We start from the raw sequence: 16245 nt of genomic DNA, 5'->3' as shown, positions 1-16245 counted from the left end.
ACTGTTTTTCACCTCTCTGTCCTCAGCACAGAAGCTTGCCCCTAGTAGGCACTCAGTAAATGTCCACTGAATGAATGGTTGGGCTCAATAAGTCTTTGTTCAATGAACAGTCTTCCTTGAAAACAGCTTCTTTTTTCAGCTTCTTCACTTTCCACCATTCCATCCTGTTTATGTAATTGAAAGAAAGCCAGTTGGTCAGTAGGTCAAGAAGCAGTCACCCCACAAAGCAAGAATTTTAAATAAAAAAAAGTATGTCCATCCCATAAAAATCTATGGTGCTCGGCTTGCAGTGGAGCACAAATAGTTTTACATTGCGGTTGGTACTAGAAAGACAGGAACAAGAAATTGGACTGCAGTGGGAACACAGAAAAGAAACTACATTTTTTCTCCTGCAGCATATGGATTTCTCATTAGTCTATGTAAGGGAAAACCGGGGGCGGGAAGGGCTCAGCCACTGCAGCTGTCCACACTCTCTCCCCTCATCATTCTGCTGCCACCACACCTGGTCCCCAGAGACACCCTCACTTCTTAGCTATTTTGGCTTAGGTATGGACAAATCCCCTTGGTTCAGCAGAGACTAGCCTGGAATTTTTAAAAGAAGCTTTGCTAGGAAACTAATGGGAAAAACAAAACAAAAGTAAAAACAGGAAATAGAGTATAGAAATGATTAAAAAAAAAAATACAGAGTGCAGAAAAAAATCCCTTAGCCTAAGATAACTGCAATCTAGTATTAGCATTACTTGACTCAATTTACCAGACACATACTTTCCCTGTTTTTTTTTCTTTGTTTGTTTCATTTTGCCATGATATTGTCTGTCTCTGGGGAATTTGTACTGAAGTCCCACTTTTCAGTCTTTGGATGTTTTCCATCTTTTGCTCAAGAATCTGCTCTGTCTTCCTCTAGGGAAGAAATTGAAATTGGTGTTATTTTCTCATATAGACAAGTTAGTGATTTTCTCATATAGACAAATTACTTTCTCATATAGACAAGTTACTGATCATGTGGAGAAACAAGCTTTCCAACCTTTTTCTAAGGATAAAATAGCTCAATGGTTCCAAACACAATCTGAGGACAGACGCTAAGAGTTGATGATAAAGCTGTGACTTGCCTGGGGCGAAGTGAAAATCACAATGTCATGAATGGTTTTTAATAACACTGAAGGACTGACCCTTTCACGCTGGGCTTTTTTTTTTTCCCCCTTACCTTTTAGATGTTAAAATAGCAGATGTTGTGAGGCTTTTGCTTTGGTTTTGTTTTTTTATGTCCTTGGCAATATTAAAAGGTGATAACTGTAGGTGCCTTAGTTTTAAAAAATTCCCCCTGGTCCTGAAATCTAAAACTCTGGCCAACAGATATTTTGTAAGACACTGAAGTATCCCATATTGTTTGTATGCTTTGTGGGTCATTTGAACCATTATTTTATAGGTAAATGTTTATTTTGCAATCCTCCTGACAGAGTATGCCGTGGTTAACTGTTTTCAAAGGCAAAGGATGCAGTTTTTGTAAGTCCGATTTTCTCATCTAAGGAACCAGATAGTTGCTGTAGTACAATCTTCATTTTCGGTATTCACTTATTCACTGAATATCAATAAATGTACTTACCATGCACTAGGTCCTAAGCAAATGCAAATATGAGTAAGTCATTGCCCCTGCCTTCAGGGAAATCCTAGACTAGGGAAGAAGATTGAGGTTTAAGCAATGGAGCGGGCTGTGAGTATTCTGGGAGCCAGGGAGAAGAAAGTGCCTAGTTCTGTACTGGATAGCTTTACAGAGGAAATACATTTTGCCCAAGGAGTAGTGAAGGAAAGGCATTCTAGGCAGACATCTGCAGAGACTGGCAACCTGAATGAGTGTGCTGCATTAAGGAGACATTCCCAGCAACTTCAACATGGGAACATGAGGAAGGGTGGCAGAAGATAAAGCCGAAAAGGCACTGCGGTAATTTCATATTCCACAGCTACCTGTTATTGAGGAAAGGACTTTCATACCTGCAGGCCAGAAAAAGGCCTGAGCAAGAAAGCGCTATTTCATGATACCTTTATTCATTAGCTTCTCCTCACTTAATGGCTTTCACAGTCACCACTGTAATTTAATGTGGGTTAATGTCTTATGCTTGGATTCAAAGAGTTAACTACCAGAGAGCAGCACAAAGGAGACCTGACATGACATATGCATTTTTGCTGAACCTACACTTGCACTGAGCCCCAGGTGAGCCTCAGCTGCCATGAGAGCAGATGCCATGGTCGACATCCCTGGAGCTACAGACTTGGGAGCAGCGGGAGCCTGCCCACCTGGGGCCTGGCCTGCCCACATCTGGAGCACTGTGCTTAGGGCTGGATCCCTGCAGGGGAGAGATGGAAGAATCTCAGGGGTGTCCAGAGGAAATGGCCTAGAAACCATCATAAAGAACGTGAAATGAAACAGGGTCAGGACGACTGCCTTTGGTCATCTTAACAGATTTCTTGAGACAGAGGCAGATGACTTACAGTGGGTTGCAGCAGTGGACTGAACGAAAATTAGAAAGACTGATTTGGGCTCAATGTAAGAAATATGTTTTTTTATTTTTTTGAGACAGAGCCTCACTCTGTCACCGAGGCTGGAGTGCAGTGGCGCAACCTCAGCTCACCGCAACCTCTGCCTCCCGGGTTCAAGTGATTCTTCTGCCTCAGCCTCCCATGTAGCTGAGACTATAGGTGCGCATCACCACACCCGGCTAATTTTTGTATTTTTAGTAAAGATAGGGTTTCACCATGTTGGCCAGAATGGTCTCGATCTCCTGACCTCGTGATCCACCCGCCTCAGCCTCCCAAAGTGTTGGGATTACACACGTGAGCCACGGCGCCCAGCCAAGAAATAATTTTTTAGGAGCTTTTTTTTTTTTTTTTATCATGTAGTGCTCTGAGATGAGTTTGACGAAATATGGAAGTTTTCTGACAGAAACAAGATAAATACATTCAGCTATAGAAATGCTGTCGAAAAAAATCCTATGTTGAAAAGACAATTGGACCTCTGGAGCTCATTCCATCTTTTTTTTTTTTTTTTTTTTTTGAGTTGGAGTCTGGCTCTGTCACCCAGGCTGGAGTGCAGCAGCATAATCTTACCTCGCTGGAGCCTCTGCCTTCCGGGTTCAAGTGATTCTCCTGCCTCAGCCTCCAGAGTAGCTGGAACTACAGGCGCCCGTCACCATGCCTGGCTAATTTTTGTGTTTTTAGTACAGATGGGGTTTCACCGTGTTGGCCAGGCTGACCTCAAACTCCTGACCTTAGGTGACCCGCCGACCTTGGCCTCCCAAAGTCCTAGGATTACAGGTGTGAGCCACCATGCCTGGCCCCATCTTTAATTTCTAAGAAATTTTACCTTTTTTTTTTTTTCCATTTTTTGAGTATCTGACTCCTGACTTTACCACCCTTATCCTTACATTAACCCAATTAATTGTGAATTTCCTTGTTTTTTAGTATCTGATGAAAAGGATACCACAGAACCCAAGATACCAGCATGTCAAATCAAGACTGGACACTGGTGAGTAAAGATTAGAAAATTAGAATTTAAAAAAATCCAATAGCTAATTATTGACAGAAAGCAACCCTACATATCTGGTATAAATCACAACTAAAAGTTTCTAACTATTTTGCCTGATGTCTTTCTGGGCTCAGGATTTATCCTTGAAAGATGTTTTTCAGAGTATCAGTAAAAATTTATATTTACATAATTTAGCTTATTATTCCTTACCACATAAGAAATATTGTAAACTGAGAAAATGAAATTCTAGAAATCAAAACCATTGTTCAGTAAGTTTCAGGGCTTTAGCTAAATAAATATCAGGAGGTCAGCCTCTATTTTGGAATACCTTAAGTATATTCCTTTAAACTGGCAGTAATAGATTAGACACATGCATATTTGTTCAATGCAGTGTTTGCAAAGTGCTGACCATATGCCAAGTTATGGACCATGAGAGATGTAAAGATGAGTATGAATTGTGTTTTTTTTTTTAGTTAAAGAGTTTAGATCCAAGTGGAGGCAGACAGACTTGAATGAGTAATCGAAATACCAGTCAGAATTTAATTAATGCTGCAGTGAAGGTAAAATGAACTGCTTATTTCCACGCTGTTCCCATTTTTCAGTGTTGTGATAGACTGCTGCACAGACCCTAATGGATTTTCTGTCTTGTGGGGTTTTGGTTGTTTGTTTTTGTTTTTTTCAACCTTTTAAAGCCTGCTGTGGAAAATTCACGTGTTTAAAATGGTTTCGCTAGTGGATTGGGGTACTGTATGCCTTTAGCAATACCGAATTTTCCACCAGCAACCTCAAGATAATTGAGAAAAGTAAATGACGATGCTGACTTGGTTTAAATCATTTTGTTTATTTTGTTTCTCTTTCTCCAGTCTCCTTCAAAAAATCATTGGTTTCTTCATATAAAATAGACTTAAATTCAGTGTTTTAAATTCACCTCATTTGCAGATGCTATTTCTTGGTACCCTTCATTCAGACATTTCCATGCCGTACAGATATTTATCCTTGCAAATATCCTGTTTGATGGGCAGGTGAAAATATTATCTCTGTCTTAGAAGAGGAGGAAATTGTGGCACGGGGATTTTGTGATTTATTCGGAGTTCAATAAAGGAGATAGAACTAGGATTATATACAGGATGAGGAAGTCAATATTGGAGATCTGGTGCCAAGTCTGGTGTACTGTTTCTTAGGCTGTACTGTTCCTGTATTTCCCCCAAGCCTTGTTTCTTCTGCCACAAAAACCCTCAACTCTTTCATCTCTACCCATCTAACCCCTAATTGCAACTGTGATCCATCCTTCTGAAGTAAGTGATTCTGTGAGGTAAGCACCTAGATTTAAAATGCTGTATTTTTTCTGAGGAGTCTAAATATTATTTTACAGACTACTATAAAGGAAGGAATTTCTTTTGGAATCTGTATGCTTTCTTATAATTAAAACTTTAAGAGCTGAGATTTATTTCAGATATATAGATTTGTCTATGCCTTCATAGTTTTTTTTTTTTTTTTGTCTCCTGGAAATTAAACTGGGATTTGTGAAGGACAGCTCCCTTCTTCCTCTTTAATTTCTCAATTCATAACCAGAATTTGACTCAATAATGGTGCCTAAGATTAATTTCATTTTTTTGATATTGAGATAAAAGTATATCTGCTTTTTATAATATATATTAAATACATATGTCCTTTTATATCCTGAGATTTTTAAACTGGCTTTTTTGTTAAACTTTTAATTTCAACATAATTATAGATGCATATATATTTTGTAGACAATAATGCAGAAAGATTCCATGTGTACTTTAGCCAGTTTCCCATAGAGGTAACATTTTGCAAAACTATAATACACTATCACAACTGTGATATTGACATTTGATACATATAGTCAAGATACAGAACATTTCCATCACCGCACGGATTCCTTATGTTGCCCTTTTATAGCCACATCCACTTTCTACTCCCACCCCTTTCTTAGCCCCTGCAATCACCAGTCTGTTCTACACTGCTGTAATTTTGTCATTTCACAAATGCTGTATAAATGGAATCATACAGTATGCAACCTTTTGGATTGGCTTTTTCACTTAGCATAATTTTCTGGATATTCATCCAGGTTGTTGCACGTATCAGTGATTTGTTCCATTTTATTAATGGCTGGTATTCCATGATATGAATGTACCAAGTTTAATTAACCGTTCACTTGTTGAAGGACATCGGGGTTGTTTGCACTTTTTGGTTATTAAAGTAAAAGTGCTATAAACACTCATGCACATAGTTTTGTTTGAACCTAAATCTTCATTTCTCTGGGTTAAGTGCTCAGGAGTATAATTGCTGGTCAGAATGTACTTGCCCATGTAGTTTTTTAAGAAAATGCCAAGCTGTTTTTTAAAGTGGCCGTACCATTTTACATTCCCACCAGCAATGGATGAATGATTCATTTTCTCCACATCCTTGTCAGCATTTGGTGTTGTCACCAGCTTTTATTTTGGCCATTCTGATAGCTGTGTGGTGGCATATATCATTGCAGTTTTGTTTTGTTTTGTTTTTTGAGACAGAATCTTACGCCGTCACCCAGGCTGGAGTGCAGTGGCATGATCTTGGCTCACTGCAACCTCTGCCTCCCGGGTTCAAGCAATTCTCCTGCCTTAGCCTTTCAAGTAGCTGGAATTACAGGTGCTCACCACCATGCCTGGCTAGTTTTTGTATTTTTAGTAGAGATAGGGTTTCGTCACATTGGCCAGGCTTGTCTCAAACTCCTGCCTCAAGTGATCCACCCACCTTAGCTGGGATTACAGGCGTGAGCCACCGCGCCCAGCCCATTGCAGTTTTAATTTGCATTTCCCTGTGGTAATGGTGAACACCTTTTCATGTGCTTATTTGATTTCTGTATACCTTCTTTGGTGAAATACCTGTTCATATCTTTTGCCTATGTTCTAATTAGTTTGTTTGCTTTTTTATTGTTGCATTTTGAGAGCTCCTTATACATTCTAGCTACTAGTCCTTTGTCAGATATGTGGTTTGCAAATATTTTTTCCTAGTTCATAACTTATCTTTTCATCCTCCTAACACGGTCTTTGGAAGAACAAAAGTTTTTAATTTTGATGAGGTCCATTTTATCAGCTTTTCCTTTTATGGATCATGATTTTGTTGTCTAGTCTAAAAAGTCTTTGCCTGGCCTCGATCCCAATGATTTTTTTTTTCTATCATTTTTTTTTCTAAAAGTTTTATGTTTAAGTTCATGATAAACTTTGAGGTAATTTTTATATAAGAGATGTGACTCACATCAAGACCAAGATTTTGCTTATGGATATTCAGTTGGTCTGGTGCCATTTGTTAAAAAGGTTACCTTTTCTCCATTTAATTTCGTGTTCACCTTTGTCAAAAATCAGTTGGGCATATTTATGTGGGTCTATTCCTGGGTTATCTATTCTGATCCCATGATGCATGTGTCTGCCTTCTGCCAATACCATAGTATTGATTACTATAGCTGTATAGTAAATTGGATAGTTAAAATTGGTTAGACTGACTATGCCCACTTTCTCTTTTTTTTTTTGAGACAGAGTCTTACTCTGTAGCCCAGGCTGGAGTGCAGTGGTGTGATCTCGGCCCACTGTAACCACTACTTCCCGGGCTCAAGCAATTCTCCCACCTCAGCCTCCCAAGCAGCTGGGACCACAGGCGGGCGCCACCATGCCCGGTTCATATTTTTGTATTTTTTGGTAGAGATGAGGTTCTACCATATTGGCCAGGCTGGTCATGAATGCCTGACCTCAAGTGATTCACCCGCCTCGGCCTCCCAAAGTGCTGAAATTACAGGCATGTTCTACAGTGCCCAGCCTTTCTTTTTCTTTATACAGTTATTTTAGCTATTTTAATCCCCCTGCCTTTCCATATAAATTTTAGAATAATCGTATTTACATTTACTTTTTAAATGCTGTGATTTTGATAGGAGTTGCATTAAGCCTGTTTATCAACATAGGGAGAATTGACATATTTACTATGTTGAGTAACCACTAATCTGCTTTCTGTATCTATGGATTTGGCTATTCTGAACATTTCATGTAGATGCAGTCGTACGGGATGTAGCCTTTTATGTCTGGCTTCTTTCACTTAGTGAAATGTTTTCAAGATTCATCTATGTTGTAGCATGTGTCAGTTCTTTACTCCTTTTTATTATCAAATAATCTTCTGTTGTATAGCTATTCCGTATTTTGTTTACCCACTCATCAGTTGATGGACATTTGAGTTGTTTACACTTACTGGACATAGTGCTGCTAAGAACATCAGTGTACAAATTTTTGTGTGAACATGTGTTTTTAATTCTCTTGGGCATATACCTAGGACTTGAATTGCTTTTCATATGGTAACTGTGTGTCTAATTTTTTGAGGAAATGCCAAACTGTTTTCCACAGCAGCCACACCACTTCACATTCCCAGCAGCAATGTAGGAGGGCTCTATTTTCTCCACATCATCACCAATGCTTGTTATTGTTCATCTTTGTGGGCTTGTTACCATCTTTGTGGGCATGAAATGGTATATTATTACGGCTTTGATTTGCATGTTCCTAATGACCAATGTTTGAGCACCTTTTTATGTCCTTTTTGGCATTTGTGTATCTCCTATGGAGAAATGTCTATTCAAATCATTTGTCCATATTTACGTTGGGTTATTTTTCTTCTTATTTGTTGAGTTAGAAGAGTTCTTTTGGCCAGGCGCAGTGGCTCACACCTGTAATCCCAGCACTTTGGGAGGCCAAGGCAGGTGGATTGCCTTAGCTCAGGAATTCAAGACTAGTCTGGGCAACATGATGAAACCCCGTCTCTACTAAAATACAAAAAAATTAGCCAGGCGTGGCAGCGTGCACCTGTAGTCCCAGCTCCTCGGGAAGCTGAGGCAGAAGAATTGCTTGAACCCAGGAGACAGAGGTTGCAGTGAGCCAAGATTGCGCCACTGCACTCCAGCCTGGGTGACAGAGCAAGACTCCGTCTCCAAAAAATAAAAGTAAAACAGAGTTGTTTTATATATTCTGGATACTAGAGTCTTGTCAGTAATATGATTTGCAAATATTTTCTCCCATTCTGTGGGTTGTCGAGGGTTTTCTTTTTCTTAGCTGGAGGAGTAGCTAAGTACATCTACCCCATCTTTCTGGAAGCAGAAGTCTCCCAAACTAGTCTTGTAAAGCTTTTGGAAGGGCCAAAGTATGTTTCATTGCTTAAAACTCACTGTATTTTAAAGTCAGTGTGGGAGAGAAATCTTATTCTAGTGTTCAATTTTTTTTTTGTTTCAAATTTAGAAATTATTCTAAAGTCAATTTAGGGGAGAGATTTTTATTTTAATGCTTATATTTCTGTGCGTTTTTGTGACTTACCTCCCTGTGTATTCAGAAAAAGTTTTCTACCTGGTGTGCAGCAGCCTATGCGTTCGTTACGTGCCAAGACACAGATCCCTACAGCCCTTTGGGTAGCCAACAGGGCCTGGATCAACCCAAACCCAGCATTGTATCCACATTGTATCATTGTATGTGTGTCATGAGGTGAAAAGGATAAAGAGTTAAGACAACAGAAAAGGGACCTTATAGCCCAAGTTAAGAGTACGGAGTTTCTACCTGTAGTATGTTTTTAAGCTCTGCAGTCAGAGCATTGAAAATAGGCACAGCAGTGAGTGAGCATTTCTCATTTTTAGGCTAAATAGATGGGTCTTTCATCTTTTCTTACCAAACAGCAAGCAATTCAGAGTAATCACAAGAAATCAAGAATTTCGTGATATCTCCTGCCTTCACCCAAATCACCTTCTACTGAGTTCTTCAAAGACTGCTATCTTCCTCCTGGGTAAATATTTTTTTTTTGTTTTTATACCTCTGGCTCTTCTTCTCATATGAACTCAAACACTGATGTGCGGCCATGGCTAGAAATCTCAGAATTATTTTGAACTTCAAATATTTCTTTTGTTCCATAGGTGCCTGTGTGTGTCTTACCAGCTCCCCAGCACTGCCAGACTGTGCCATGAATGGATTATGCTTCTGATGAAATCCCTGGCTGCGTTTTGTTCAGTCACCACCGCAGGGTTCTTGTATATTCTCAAGCACCCTCTCTGGGTTTCTGTTTTGCAGCACTGCAGGCTGATTAAGGGACACTTTCCAAACCACAGGGCTCTCCTTTTATTAGTCCCCACAGTCTTTCATTGGCTGCATTGTCCTCTCATTTCTATCTATATTCAATCTCATTTCCAATTTCTTTAGCTTTCTGAAATTCTGTAGGCTTTCTCCACTCAGTCTTTTCTAGCCTTATTTTTGTCTTTTTAAAAATTCACCTTCCTTTTATTATCTCTAGACAAACTATTCATTCCCTCTTTTCTTCTTTAGGCTCTACTTTTCCTGAATATTTGCTAATAGCCTTGATTGTAAGCATCAAACTCATTATAGACTAGGTACTCTTCATTTTTATTTGTTGTTTAATTCTGTTCCTTCCGTCAAAGGAAGAAATGTATGTGAAAGGCTTTTATAAACCAGAAAGCACTATACACACATATCACTTATTGAGGTTAACAAAGGACCACTGTGCCTCTTTTCATGCTTTCTGCTCTTCCGAGCCAAGAGAACTTCTCCATAGAGGAGGGAAATATTGAAGAAAAATAAAGCCATGGAGTTGTCTCTTAGCAACTGAGTTCGTGCCTTATAAATCTCATCTACTTTAGATTACTGCTGCACAAAATCACTTGCTTTTCTTAGTGGCTCTGTATAAATAATGTTATTAAATTATAGGAAAACAATGGAAAAAATCTAATGAATGACTCATTCATTTAATCAGTTGTACTCTGTCTTTGCATAGCACTATTGATATAGTTGGGTTATTTCTTCCTCTTGAGTCTAATTGTAAAGTTTTGTTATATATCTTTTATCAGAACTTTAGTTGTAAGTAAACAAAGTAGAAGCTAAATTCTACCTTATACATTTCTAGGTTGCTTAAATCGTGAAGCAATATGAGTCATATATGTAGCACATAACATATGCTATGTATAAGTCAAGTTGTACATAGTTTAAAGAAAATCAGGTGTACAGAAACTCAGACCAAATTGGGAAGTATTTGCATTATAAAAGAACTCATTATAAGGATTTTTCAGATAGTAGATCTCCATAGTATATTTCGTTCATTTCATTCAGCAAATGTATCTTTTTCCTTTTTATTTATTTATTTATTTATTGAGACGAAGTCTCACTCTGTTGCCCAAGCTAGAGTGCAGTGGCAGGATCTCGGTTCACTGCAACCTCTGCCTTCTGGGTTCAAGCGATTCTCCTGCCTCAGCCTCCTGAGTACCTGGGACTACAGGTGCGGACTACCATGCCTGGCTAATTTTTATATTTTTTAGTAGAGATGGGGTTTTACTATTTAATTTATTATTTATAAATTAGTAATTTATAAATTAGTAATTTGTAAATATAAATTTACTATTTAATATTGGTCAGACTGGTCTCGAACTCCTGACCTCGTGATCCTCCCACCTTGGCCTCCCAAAGTGCTGGGATTACAGGCGTGAGCCACCACGCCCAGCCTATTTATTTCTTTATTTTTTATACAGTTGGGCTCTCACTGTGTTGGCCAGGGTGGTCTTGAACTCCTGGCCTCGAGCAATCCTTCCACCTCAGCCTCCCAAAGTGCTGGAATTACAGATGTGAGCTACCACGCCTGGCCTTTTTTTTTTTTTTTTTTTTTTTTGAGATAGAGTCTCACTCTGTCACCCACACCGTAGTGCAGTGGTACATTCTTGCTCACTGCAACCTCCCCTTCCTGGGCTCAGGTGACACTCCTACCTCAACCTCTCAAGTAGCTGGGACTACAGGGATGCACCACCTTGCCTGGCTAATTTGTGTGTGTGTGTGTTTTGTAGAGACAAGGTCTCACTATATTGCCCAGGCTGGTCTGGAACTCCTGGGCTCAAGCAATCCTGCCTCCTCAGCCTCCAAACATGCTGGGATTACAGGCATGAGCCAGTGCACCTGACCATCATTCAGCAAATATTTTTGAGTGTCTCCTATGCTAGACAATGGAAGGGATAAAGATTGTGCATGCATGCATGTTGTGTGTGTGTGTGTGTGTGTGTGTGTGTGTGTACGTGCCCATAAATAGTCTTTGGCTTTCTGTCTAGTAAGGTAGGTAAGACAATACAGTGATAAATGCCTTGTGGGTTGTAGGCCGAGTGCTGTAGAAGCTCAGAGGAGGGAAAGGTCAATTCCTGCTGGGTGGGCTATGAGTATGTGGCAAGGTGATACGTTAGAGAATGGAAGACCAGGAGTTTGTCAAGTTAAGTAATTAAGGCAACATTAAGAAGTAGTGAGTTGGTGTCCAGTGCTAGAGCAAGGAGTTTCAGCTTTAGTTAGGATGCAATGGGGAGCCACTGACTTTTTTTTTTCTGTTTGATCAAAAAGTCTTATCTGGGAAAATGTATCTGGCAGTAATGTGTAATTTCAATTTAAAAAAAAATTGGTTCTTGGATAGTCTTTTAGGCTCCTTTTGTATGAAACAAAGCCATGTTTATAAATAAGTGAATTATGAAATGGATTCATTTCCAATCTTTTTAAAAGGTAGTCAGAAACTATTTTCAGATGCAATTAGATACAGTAAGATAGGCTACGTAGTTAAGATATAAGCAGTTTACAAAGTGGGATAAAAATGCTACTTTTCATAATTTCTCAAACCATTTTTAGGGGTATTTTTATGTCAGCCATCCTGCTATCTCATTTGTCCAATTAAAACAAGGAAGAAATCCTCCATTCTCCTTTTTTCCCCATTCTTGGATAGAATGAATGTCTGTAGTGAAAAGAACTCGTCAGTAGTCCTCTCAGATTTGTTCTGAATTTCACCAAGTATTTGTATAATTCTGCAAAAAACGTTTGTTTCTCAGCCTTCTCCTTTAGGGAGAAAACAAATAGTGGGCGTGATGGCCTACCTCCCTGCATTGTGGTGAGGGTCAGCTGATACAAGATAAAGTGTTAAGTGTAATTACCCTGAAATGTTTGTAATTAATGGAGAAATGAAGTGTAGACACTTTGTTAGTAGAAACCACTGTGGTTTGGAAATGCAGTGTTTCAATAATAAAGACTGGATAAATAAGGTCGTGGTTTGGAAATGCAGTATTTCAATAATAAAGACTGGATAAATAAGGTCGTGGTTTGGAGATGCAGTGTTTCAATAATAAAGACTGGATAAATAAGGTCGTGGTTTGGAAATGCAGTATTTCAATAATAAAGACTGGATAAATAAGGTCGTGGTTTGGAAATGCAGTGTTTCAAAATAAAGACTGGATAAATAAGGTCGTGGTTTGGAAATGCAGTGTTTCAATAATAAAGACTGGATAAATAAGGTCGTGGTTTGGAAATGCAGTGTTTCAATAATAAAGACTGGATAAATAAGGTCGTGGTTGGAAATGCAGTGTTTCAGTAATAAAGACTGGATAAATAAGGTCGTGGTTTGGAGATGCAGTGTTTCAATAATAAAGACTGGATAAATAAGGTCGTGGTTGGAAATGCAGTGTTTCAATAATAAAGACTGGATAAATAAGGTCGTGGTTTGGAAATGCAGTGTTTCAATAATAAAGACTGGATAAATAAGGTCGTGGTTTGGAGATGCAGTGTTTCAATAATAAAGACTGGATAAATAAGGTCGTGGTTTGGAGATGCAGTGTTTCAATAATAAAGACTGGATAAATACGGTCGTGGTTTGGAGATGCAGTGTTTCAATAATGAAGACTGGATAAATAAGGTCGTGGTTTGGAGATGCAGTGTTTCAATAATAAAGACTGGATAAATAAGGTCGTGGTTTGGAGATGCAGTGTTTCAATAATAAAGACTGGATAAATAAGGTTGGCTACTAGTGTTTTCCATTCCTCAGGGAATTTACAACACAAGATGATCCCCACCTCTCACTATTAAGGAAGTAGCATTTCCTACAAATTTACCTCATGATTAATTGTGTTTTTTTACAACACGACAAGAAAAGACATGTTTTTCAGGAAGTTGGAAATGCGAATCCTGGCTTAGTTACTAACTTGCCGTGACATCAGACAAATCAGGTGATCCTTTTTGTCCCTCATTTTCTGACTAGATTGCCTAAAGCTTCCCTAGCCGAAAGAAACTACCTGCCACGTCAATGACACGCAACTGTGGGTGACTCAGGGACATATAACCTAAAGCTACTGGGTAAAATATTTTAAGAACGAGACTTGGGAAGCTGAACAGGATATTGATTTGCCGTCTTCTTCCCCCATTGTATTGACCAGGCAAGTCCACGCCTGAGTTCAGAGTTGCAGTGGGCAGGAGAGATGTGTGTGTCCAGGAAGAAATCGTGGCTTCTGCTCGGAAGATCTGGTCACATCTCAGGTCAATTGCCGTCTGAAGAACCTAGGAAAGACTGTATTTGGTTCTAATCTTGGTGATTTGGGCCTCTTCTGAGAGGTATTCAGTGTTTCTCTTGAGAAGGCTTAGGCCTTCCTAGCAGCCCTGACTGCCTTCATTTCTCTTGGAACTTCCAGGTCCAGGCCTACTCTGAATCCTCCTTTTTGGTCCTGGATACAGAGAGTGTGTGTCTTAAGACCAAAAAAAAAGAAAAAGAAAAAAGAAAACAATGGTGGATTTTTATTCCATGGTGAATTCATGGTAAAGATTTAATAATAGCCAATGAAATAAGTTGTTTTTTTGAAAATGTATTTTGGGTTTCAGAGCAAGGATTTTCTTTTTCTACCTCTCACCCGAATGTGAAGAAAAGTTCAGAATAGTCCTTGAAAATGTCAGTTCACGCTACTATTAATTGAAAGCATTTCTTTTATCTGATACTGGGGCTGCATCTGACTAGATCCTCTCCAGGCTTAAAAAGCTAGGAGCGCAGTTTTAGAAATGAGAAATTATTTTGAATGTTTTCCTTTTGCCATACCAGAAAGAGCTTGCTGCGTTGAATTGAATCAAATCGAAGCACACCCAGTAAAAAATAATAGCCCCTGGCGTGACAGCTAGAATTTAGTTGGAAACCAGAAGGTTCCTGGCTGAGTTTTTTAAGTCTGAAAACCTCCAAACCACCTTGGCCAGTATCTAGTATTGTAGAAACATACTGTAAAACATGAGGGCTGGGGGCTCTCTGCAGTGGCGAGAATCTGCTGTTGTTTCTCAGCACATTAAATCTATGGTGAATACTAGTGTGTAGACTGTGTAGTCTAGTTCAGACTGCAACGTGAGCATGAATAGTAGAAGAGCAAGTTCAGGAAAGAGAAGGAAACTGTGAAGACAAAGCCGAGAGGAGAGGGTTGCTTGGGTAACCACAAAGGCACATTTTAGACATTCAAAGAACACTGCCTCCTTTTTGCTCCTCTTCTATATATCTTCCCCACAAAAAGATCATCAGCGGGGGCAGGGGAGATAAAAGGAGGAGAAAAGCCTAGACTTGAAAAACAAATTGATAGAAAATGATCATCTGTATCTCCTGGATCTTTTCAATGTTTTGGGGGTATGCATCCCAGCTTAAACACATTCTACCAAAACATTTCGCTCGGCTCTGCAACTTTTAATAATGCTGTATTATCCAAAAGATTTTACTGTGTGTGGTCTGTATGCTGCTGTCCAGAATCCCTAAGAACAGGACAGGAAAGCTTAGGGGATACTTTTCCTCCATTCTGTTTCCACAGTGGTGCTCATTTTCTTCCATTTAAAGTATATCTAAAACCCTTATTTTCTTTTTAGGTAACAGTATGACTAAATATACTGAGAAGCTCGAAGAGATTAAGAAAAGTAAGTAACACTCTTGATGGTTTGGGAAAATGGAAGTCTACAGTTGTTCTATAAGTTGGTTCTTAACTAACAATTGTGTTCTACAGCTGACAGGCACAGAGAGCTATGGATGATCCGATAAGCCTAGCAGGTGCCTCAAGGGCTGTGGGAGATCCTGGGTGCTGTACTGGGCTGCTCCTCAGATTGTGGCTTGTAGGCCTAAATTCTGCCCTACTTCTATCCCATAGGAGACATTGGTGTTGGCCTGTGGAGTCAGATCTAGTGGAATGAGCTCTGGTTAAGCTTCTAGTGTCATTGTACTGCAATCTTCATGCCCTTCTTCAAGATATTTCATCTTTTCTGTCTTATTTTGTCTCTATTTGAGATAGGGGTAATAATATCTTCCTTCAGAACATTCTTGTATGCATAAATGAGAGTATTCATGGAAGACAGGGACATGAGAACTTAGTGTTATGTATTATCAATTCATTGCAGTCTGTTTTCTTTTAATTAAAAATCATATTTCATCTACGTCCTTTTAAAAAGCTAGTCTGCAAAGATATGTTACCAGTCATTGAGTGCATTGCCCTTGCGCAAAATCATAATTTTTCAATCTGCATCCAAAACTGATGTAAAGTGTACACTTCAAGGCCAGAATTAAGGAAGAAGTAGAAACATCTATTTTCTAAGATGGATTTGCTCGTATCTTGAATACGAGAACCCAGTGCTAGGGGAGTAGTTAATGGTGGTAAAGAGGTACTCTGATTGATCATAGTTCAGGACTTGGCTCTGGTAATGTACATTTTCTTGGAAGAGAAAATTGCACATCAAGAATACATCAGAACATTTTCTTTTGTTACACAGCAGACCTTTTTATTTGAAATCAAAGTTCCATTTGAAGTGCTGTAATATTGGGAAACCCCAAACAATAGATGTGGACTCAGGAGCCGCTTTATGCTGTGTTTTCATTTGCCATGTTCAGCTATAAGGGCTCAT

General features: G+C 39.1%; 1 protein-coding gene across 7 annotated transcripts in view; it reads left to right on the top strand.

Annotated features, from left to right (window-relative positions):
- The window catches only part of CEP41 (centrosomal protein 41), a 52936-nt gene that overhangs the window by 14411 nt on the left and 22280 nt on the right, over window positions 1-16245 (top strand). For 3 of the 7 annotated variants that reach the window (XM_005550777.5, XM_005550774.5, XM_005550776.5), the window contains exons 2-3: window positions 3457-3520; window positions 15223-15270. In XM_005550777.5, the coding sequence (XP_005550834.2) occupies window positions 3463-3520; window positions 15223-15270 (106 nt within the window). In that variant the 5' untranslated portion in view covers window positions 3457-3462. Of the gene's footprint in view, window positions 1-3456; window positions 3521-4715; window positions 4833-9221; window positions 9329-10708; window positions 10826-15222; window positions 15271-16245 lie in introns of those variants that run through there. The other 4 variants (XM_074035990.1, XM_065542554.2, XM_065542555.2 and 1 more) reach the window with 4 other exon arrangements.

This window comes from Macaca fascicularis, chromosome 3 (genome assembly GCF_037993035.2).
Source record: "Macaca fascicularis isolate 582-1 chromosome 3, T2T-MFA8v1.1".
Taxonomy (NCBI): Eukaryota; Metazoa; Chordata; class Mammalia; order Primates; family Cercopithecidae; genus Macaca; species Macaca fascicularis.
This window is presented reverse-complemented; position numbering and strand designations above follow the sequence as displayed.